Source organism: Otolemur garnettii, unplaced genomic scaffold (assembly GCF_000181295.1).
Source record: "Otolemur garnettii isolate 467f Iridium unplaced genomic scaffold, OtoGar3 scaffold00023, whole genome shotgun sequence".
In the NCBI taxonomy this organism is placed as follows: domain Eukaryota; kingdom Metazoa; phylum Chordata; class Mammalia; order Primates; family Galagidae; genus Otolemur; species Otolemur garnettii.
The window spans coordinates 7,584,697-7,593,318 of NW_003852418.1; the positions used below are offsets into that span (position 1 = coordinate 7,584,697).

The following is an 8,622-nucleotide window of genomic DNA, read 5'->3' on the forward strand; positions in this document are numbered from 1 at the left end:
CTAGCTCTAGGCAGCCCTGTCCAAATCAGGGCCAAATGGGAGCCAGGATGGCAGCCAGCACATAGGGTGGAATGGGAAGCTCAAGGTGCCCTTAGACAGGGGTGCCTTGGGTTCCTTTCTTCATGACTTCCTGGTGATTTTAACTTCCTTCTGCCAGTCCCAGTACACAGATGTGGAACATGTCCCTGTACTTACAGCCCAGGGACCACAGAGCCTTATGGGCAGGGTGTCTAGGGAAGTAGGGCGGGGTGAGAAAGGGTGAGTTCAGGGCACAGGAGAACTCTTCTGTGGAGAGGAAATTAAAAGCCACTGTCTTGCTTGAGGCTTTCTGTAGGAAAATAGTAAAGGATGGTAAAGACAGCACTGAGGCAGGAGAGAGTAGAGGGAGCTAAGAGTGGTTTTTTTTTTTTTTTAGACAGACCCTCAAGCTGTCACCCTGAGTAGAGTGCTGTGGCATCACAGCTCACAGCAACCTCCAGATCCTGGACTCAAGTCCAGGATTCTCCTGCCTCCACCTCCCAAGTAGCTGGGGACTACAGGCGCCTACCACAACGACCAGCTATATTTTGATTGCAGCCTTCATTGTTGTTTGGTGGGCCTAGGCTGGATTCGAACTGCCACCTGAGGTGCATGTGGCTGGCGCCTTGGCCACTTGAGCCATAGGCACCGAGCCGGGAGCTGAGAGTTTTAATCCTTGTCACTACCTGGGAAGGTCCTCAGATTCCTCACGTGTAAAATGAGGGTAATATCACATAGTGTTACTATACTTATTTCCCTGGGTTACTGTAAGGATTCAGTGAGATGTCATATGTAAAACACTTAGCACAGTGTCTGGCGCTTTGAAAGTGACCCATAATTCTAGGCAGTTAGTTATTAGACTACTGTGCCCACCACCCTTTCCCCCCAATCTTCATTTTACAGAAGAGATACCTTTCTTCTACGTCTTATTGTTTTCAGATGTTAGATGGGGAGTAAGCTTGTCTATAATCTAGGTACCACTACCAGCTATTGAGCTCCTATCTGCCACCCGCCGCAAAGTGATTTATATGTATTCTCTCTTAATCCAATGAGATAGGCACCATTATTGTCCACATTTTGCAGACAGACTGAAGGTTAGGGAGTAAATAACTTCCAACATCACACAGCTGATAAGAAGCTGAGCCTGTCTGCCTCAGAAACCTCCTCTTTTCACGTTCCAGTCGTGTTTGAGTATTATGTGGTCCAGACAATTGGGAGAGGGACAGTCTTGGGAATCCAGATGCCATTTGAGCAAAAGCTTGTGAATGTGAACATTTGCTTGGCTTGTTAACCAGCAGCAAGTTCCCTAGGTGGGCAGGTAGGCAGCTGCTCATTTAGTGAGAAACAGGGCCAGTACTGGCCACAGGGCTTTCTTATACCTAACAAAGGGCCAGAGAGGAGATGTGGGGAAAAGCCCCAACACTTTTTCAACAGCCCACAGACTGGCATCAAGCCTATTTGCTTAAAACCCCTCTGAAAGGGGGTATTAGTATCCCTATGTTATAAACAGATGAAATAGGCTAAGAGGGGTCATGTGACTTGTTAAAAGCAACTCAGTATACACTGAAACACTTCAATTTTTTCCCCCAATTAACTGTTAGGGAGCCACTTCTGGGTAACTTTTCTCCAAATCAGAATCTTCCAGAGCCCAGAAGAGGAGCCTCATATTGAAGGAGTTAAACAAATGGAGGGTGGTAATGGGGAGACCCCATTTGTGCGATTGTGGGAGGCAGGTCTCCAGAGGCATAAATGCCCAATCTTAGCTCCCCTGGCCATGCTGGGTCCCAGCCTCATCTCACACCCAACCTCCCTGCCCCATACTTGGTGGCATTCCCCCTGAGCAGCTGGCCCCCAACTTTAGATCTCTGTGGGGCAAGGCAGAAGCTGCCAATCTCCCCCAGGCCCACTCCATTCATGCCTGGGCTCCCAGGAAGACTAGGGCAGCAGACTCCCTAGAGACGGTTTGATTTTTTGGTTGGGAGCGTGCTGTCCTGACTGCCCCCTAAAGGGCGCAGAGGACAAGTTCATGCAAAGGTTAATGGAATGAAAGTATTTCCAAAGGTTGATGAGATTGATGAGCCCGGCGAGGGAACTGAAATGGACACTACTTAGGAAATGGCCTGGAGTGCAAGCTGAGTGGGAAGACTGCTGGGAGGCTGCTGGGGTGGAGGTTGCACAGGCAGTGGCGAGAATGGCAGGGTGGGGGTTCGCACGGTAGTAGGGTTCCGCGTGAAGATCGCTCGAGGCTGGGAGCTCTACCGACGGTGGAGAGCTCTCAGCAGGAGCTCGAGGCCTCCTGGCCTTGCCGGGGCTGAGCCGCAGCTGCGCGGCGCGGAGAATCCCCGCGCCCTGGCTCCGCCTAGTAGTCCAGCCCGAGCACCAGTGTGGAGGAGCGATGCGAGCCGGTGGGATAAGAGGGAGCTCGGCGATCGTTCTCCCTCTCTTCTCTAACTGGAGATCTCCTTCACTGTCCTGAAGGCCTCGAGGAGGTCTCTGCCACCCCTCGTGGCGCCACTGCTCTCCCGAGGGCGCCTGCTCACAGCAGCCTGCCTCCTAGAATATGGAGGTCTTCATTCGGACAAAACTCAGGCCCGCTCGACTTTTCAGTCTCCCATTGAGTGTTCAGGGCCCTGTGACTACTACCGACAGAGGTGACCCCAACCACATGGGGTCGCCAAGGCTTGGGGTTGAGGGTGGGCATGCCAAGTCACTCTGATCTGTGACCCAAGAGGAGCACATTGGAGCCCAGCTAACACCCATTTAATGACATCAGAAGGATCAATAATCAGGTCGCAATGCGTGTGCCCGACCCATCGATGCTGGGGCTACTCCACCCGCCCGATGACCACTGGGCAGGCTTTCATTTTCCTTTTCTCATTTTTCTTGGGGAAACGGGAGGAGGAACAGCCTGGAGACTTAGGTTAGAGTCCTTGTTCCTGCTAATTTCCTAGCTGAGTGAACCAGGGCAAGTTATTTTTCATCTCGGCGCCGCAGTTTCCTCTTCTCTTTGGGTGGCAGGGCCATTGTGAGGCTCCTTGCACCTGGGAAGCACGCGGCAAACGCTCCCCCTCTCTGACTTCATAGAGAAGAATGCACCACTCAGGGGACCCGCTCGCGGAGGTGGGGGAGGGGGTACAGCTCGCTGGCTTCTTTGTTGGGTTCTAGATTGACCTTAGGGACCCGGAGATGGGGGTGGGGAAAGCCTGAAGTCGTGACACAGCCTCCCTCCCCACCTCTGCACAAGGCCCCTTTCCTCTATCCTTAGACAAACAGGCAGAGTCAGCAGTAGTATTCTTCGGTGGCATATGGGAGATTTTATTTGTAGACTCGTGAATTTCCCCACCCATCCCTCCCGTTCATCTCATTCAGTGATCATCCGCCTGCTCACACTTCAGGCTCCCATAGTGGGTCACATCACCTGCGAGCAGAGACCTCAGTGTTAGGTGCTAAAACCGCCCCCAGGGGGCGCTGTCGTATGGGGAGCGAGCTCAAGGACAAGGGTGTTACGGAGTTTGGCAGGTTGGAGATGCTTCTTTTGCTAAAGGCAAAGAGCCTCCCTTTAAGCTGGAAGCTGGGAATAGTCACCCGCTTCCTTTTATAGGACTTCAGTTCTCTCATTGAGGGTCTGGAGTATTTTCTTCTTTTTTTCCCCCTAAAGAACTTTTTCATTCCAAGCCAGAATAAATCAAACATGAGCAGAGAGTTGATGGGATGGAGCAAAGCCCCATTTAACCACTTTCTCCTCCCACTTTTGGAAATCCTTAAACTGTTTACTTAGACCTCTGACTGTGAAATTCACAGCCCTAGCAATTTCCTCCTTTCCTAAGGCCTTCAAGTAATGAGATGAGCCACCCTAGAAACCACACTGTAAATGTCCCTCCTTCCCCAGAGCCTCTGCTTACATCCTGAGGGGCCTCAGCCTAGTCAGTACCCTGCTGTGTGGGCTTGGTCAATGGTTTCTTCCCTTTAGGCATAAAGGCAGAGCCTTCCGGCACCACCCTCAAGACTCCAGAACCTAAGCCATGTGACTCTAGGACCCAGCTCTGGGCCTGGCTCGGAGCCTGCATCTCACTTTGGCCTGGTAGTGGTGGTGTTGCACCCACCTTGTATGAATGGAACTTAGGCAGCTCAAGAGATGCAGAGCAGAAGCGGGTGCAGCAGCGCTTAGCCCAGCGCAAAGTGGAAGATCTGCACATCACCCGGGGAGCTGGAAGATGCACTCGTGTGGGCAGCCCCTCAAACCAGACCCGCTGGTCAGCTATATCTCGCTGCTTCATGTCTCCCATGGGAGTTCTGTGGTGGTTGGTGTTCAGGACGACTATTTGAGGGCCCTCAGTGAGTAGTTGCCTCTTCCGGGCTCCAGTGTTCTGGCCATGACTCCTCGATGTCCTTGGGGCCTCAGGCTCCACCTGTTCTTGCCATGGCACTGCTTCAGGGGACCCCTTTGCCTTGTTTCTCATCCTTGACCTCTCCTTGGGCTTTGTCTCCTTAGATTCCCCTGCAGGCTCTAATTTCTTGGACTTTGGTTCTGTCTTAGGGCACCTAGTCTCCTGGAACTCGTCATTATTTTGCTTCACTTTATTGCAGACATTGTCTTCCCTGGCAGGGAGAGGAAAAGCAGTCAGGAGAGCAGGACTAAGGCCTGGGCCTCTAGCCTAGCCCTGAGATGGTTGCTGTGCAGCCAGCTCAGGGGGAGCCTGTTAGGAAAGACAGAGAGGGACTGAAAAGAAACTTCTCTACTGCCTAGAGGCCTTGGGCTTGGGGGTAGAGGATGTAGGAAGTATTGGCAGAAGAGATAGGAGAGGTTGGGAAGGTAAAAGGTATGACTAGTAGTTAGGAACTTCTAGGAATGTGTATTGTCTGAATCTGCCACTAGATTAGAGCTCGGTCTCCCTGGGCTTCAGTTAAGAGGGTGAAGAGCTGAGGTTTTTTTTGTTTTTTTTTTTAATTGTGTTCCAAGAAACCTTAGGGTTCTGAGGAGGTGTCTCAATGCCCTCTCTCTCCTCTTCTACCCAGGCCCAAGGGCAGGGGAGGGTAGAAGGCCACCCCTCAAACCCCCAACACCACAATTGGGGCTTAGGATAGAGGTTCCAATGCTTTGAGAAGTTGGGAAACTGGGACTAGATGATCCTGATCCTTTCTTTTTTTGGCTCCACATTTCCTGGCTGCCTGATCTGGAGGCCAAATCAGAGAGAGGAGCCCAGAGAGGTAGAACTAACAGAGGTGCTAGAAAGAGTATAGCAGATTGGACCCCCTGCACAGGCACCCCCAGTGGCAGGACCATCCTAGCTGAGTGTGTGTGGAGAGAGGTAAGGCTTTGGGCTTAAGATAATGGCAGTACTGATGAGAATAGTGGCCACCACTGATCGAGTAGTGCCCACCCATGTCAGGCTCACTCTTGCAAGGTGGGAGGTAGTGAAGCAGCAGAGTGGGTTCTAGAGCACAGGCTTTACTTCTCTGCCTCTTAGCATCTGTATACTTTAGGCAAGAAATTTAACCTCTCAGAACCTTAGTTTCCTTATCTATAAAATGGGATAATTCTTTTTTTTTTTTTTTTTGGAGACAGAGCCTCAACCTGTCCCCCTGGGTAGAGTGCCGTGGCATCACAGCTCACAGCAACCTCCAACTCCTGGGCTCAAGCGAGTCTCCTGCCTCTGCCTCCCAAGTAGCTGGGACCACAGGCACCCGCCACAACGCTGGGCTATTTTTTGGTTGCAGCCGTCACTGTTGTTTGGCGGGTCCGGGCTGGGGATTCGAACCCGCCACCTTAGGTGTACATGGCTGGTGCCTTAGCCGGTTGAGCTATAGGCGCCGAGCCAAAATGGGATAATTCTATCTACCTAATGGGACTGTGGTAAAGAATAAACTGAATGGGAAAATCCCCACAAAGGGCTCAGCACAGTAGCTGGCTCTTAGCAGGCACTTAATCAATGTTAGCTTTCTATTCTGATGTGACATATGAGGAAATTGAGCCTCAGCAAGATTAACTAGTCCTTGGACTTTAGGGGCCAGTGTGCAGGTGAATCTCTGGGGGTATGTTGACGTGGAGGTGGGAAGGAGGAGTGACCTCTCGCACTCAGTGCCCAGGTCGGGGTCAGGCCTATAGTTAGATGATAACCATTGTTATGACCACACCTCCAATATCAGCCAGGAATGGCTTCAAATCTTAGCTCTGCAACTTACCAGTTCAGTTAACTCTCCAACAGGAATATAGAGCTAAGAGATACCTTTCTCAAGAGTCTTTGTGAAAATTAGACTCATCCTCTAAAATAAGTGAGCACAATGCCTGTTCTCAGTAATGACAGCTATTGAGTCCATCCTGGGAGCCATGTGTGGGTCGAGCTCACCCAGAGGTAATGCGGAGAATCTTTGGAACTCTAAGCAGTGAATTCCAACACCTTTTGGCCAGGTTATGTAGGACTTGGATCCGAGGATTCGAGCTCTTGAGTATCTTCAAGAGTGACAAGTTTCTTAACACCTGCCAGGGTTGAGAAACCAGAAAAATAGAAGCTTCAACTCTCCTAGGAAAGCCTCCCACTCCGCTGCCTGCCTCAGCTTAGCTCGGGCTCAGCTCAGCTCAGGGCAAGGCCTGCTGACTCCTCCTGGGTCACTGGCCTGGCAACCAAGAGCAGCACAGCGTGGGTACTTAGGCTCCCCTAAGCTTGGGTCAAAATAGGGTATCTCACCATTTTAAGTCGGTTCCGCTCAATTCCTTTGCAGAGAGTGTCCTTTATCTTGTCCCTCGGCTTCTCATATTGCGGCTGGGCAACAGAGAGAGAAAGAAAACACAGGAGGAATCCCCCTGAAGGCCTCCCTTCTGCCTTTGCATTTGGCTGAGCATGGTTTGACCAAACCCAGACTGAGAGTTTTGTCACCTCAGTTTGAGGACAGACGGGGGAGACTATTTTAACTGTCCTGACCGCCCTTCACCCTTCACCATTCCCTTTCTTCCCAAGCTAGAAGGCCTCTGTCCTTGGTAAGTCTGGACTCTTTGTTAAGGTCCCTCTTGGGGTTCACTCCCAGGGTCTAATTCAAAGTCTGACCTTGGAAACCATGCTATTCTTGGGCTTCTTCATTGCTGATGGACTCATGCTGGGGCTAGGAGGCCTCAAAATCAGATGAAATAAGGCTTATATCAGGCACCACTTGCGCCTTGCCCCTCTCAGTTCAGCCAGCATTCAGGCTGGGCATCAGATGGGGGTGATGGCTTTTGCAGTGTAGGCAGCTGTGACATCACTGAAATGTGACAGCAGCAGGCCTGGATCTCCAAGGAGTGTGTGTGGAAGGTATAGAGGGTGAAAAGGAAACTCCCATCTATAGAGAAACATAGGCAGTAGGTGACAGGCAGCAGTGTACATTGTCACAACCTCCCTGTGAGGCAAGAGGATTATCGCCTCTTTTTAAATGAGGAAGCCAAGGTTCAAAGAGGTTAAATAATTTACACAGCGGGATAATGGTGAACTTGAAACCTAACCAAGGTCTAATGGTCAACCCATGAAACCAGGGTTCCCTAAACCATGCTCATCTATCCATTCTTGTCGCATGTTTGGGCACTTGCTACGTGCTGGACGCTTTTCTAAGCACTAGAATAACATAAAATTCTTAGGCTTGGCGCCTGTGGTTCAAGAGGCTAAGCCTTAAGGCGCCAGCCACATACACCTGAGCTGGCAGGTTCAAATCCAGCCTGGGCCCGCCAAACGACAATGATGGCTGCAACCAAAAAATAGCCGGGCGTTGTGGCAGGGGCCTGTAGTCCCAGCTACTTGGGAGGCAGAGGCAGGAGACTCGCTTGAGCCCAGGAGTTGGAGGTTGCTGTGAGCTGTGATGCCATGGCACTGTACCCAGGGCAACTGCTTGAGGCTCTGTCTCAAAAGAAAAAAAACACACACACACACACACACACATAAAATTCTTTCTCTCAAGGAGCTCACATTACTCTCACTAATGGAGGGGAAACAAAACAATATGTGTGTTTGTACTTGTTTAAACATTGGCTCTCTGAACCAAAAGTGTACGTATTATAAATTTTACCAATAGACATATAGAAATAATACAAAAATTCTCTAAGACTCTGTATTATAAATTCCATTAGCCAATTGCTTTTTACAGGATGCTTTTCTTGAATTGTTCCTAATTCTTCTATCCAGAGCCCCCTGTGGTGATAACTGACAAACAAATGTAGGACCATTTTCTTTTATACTAAACAGTAAGAAGACGGTGAAAAAGCAAAACAAAGATATCAGAATTTCCTCAGTGACCTGATTGACTCATTTGCTGACTTGTATCACAGGTTTTGAATACTGGAAGTATCTTTTCTCAGATTTTGTTGCTCTTTACAATGTGACAGCTATAGATATGGCACTTGTTTAATCTGCATTATTAGTATTTTCTCCATTACTTTCTTTTTTTGTTCTTTTTGAGACAGAGTCTCACTCTGTTGCCCTGGATAGAATGCTGTGACATCATCATAGCTCACAGAACCTCAAACTCTGGGGCTCAAGTGATCCTCTTGTCTCAGACTCCTTGGTAGCTGGGACTACAGTGCCCGTCACAGCAACCTCAAACTCCTGGGCGCAAGTGATCCTCTTGTCTCAGCCTCCCCAA

The 8,622-nt window shown here is 50.1% G+C and overlaps 1 protein-coding gene across 1 annotated transcript; it reads right to left on the bottom strand.

Annotated features, from left to right (window-relative positions):
• Positions 1-3,383: 3,383 nt before the first annotated feature.
• Positions 3,384-7,109, bottom strand: TP53TG5 (TP53 target 5). The gene is made up of 5 exons (XM_012803807.1): positions 7,062-7,109; positions 6,705-6,779; positions 6,366-6,496; positions 4,091-4,617; positions 3,384-3,436 (listed from the first exon to the last, which is right to left on the bottom strand). Exons 1-5 carry the CDS (start codon positions 7,107-7,109, stop codon positions 3,384-3,386), a joined length of 834 nt encoding a protein of 277 aa, XP_012659261.1.
• Between the last annotated feature and the right edge of the window lie 1,513 nt (positions 7,110-8,622).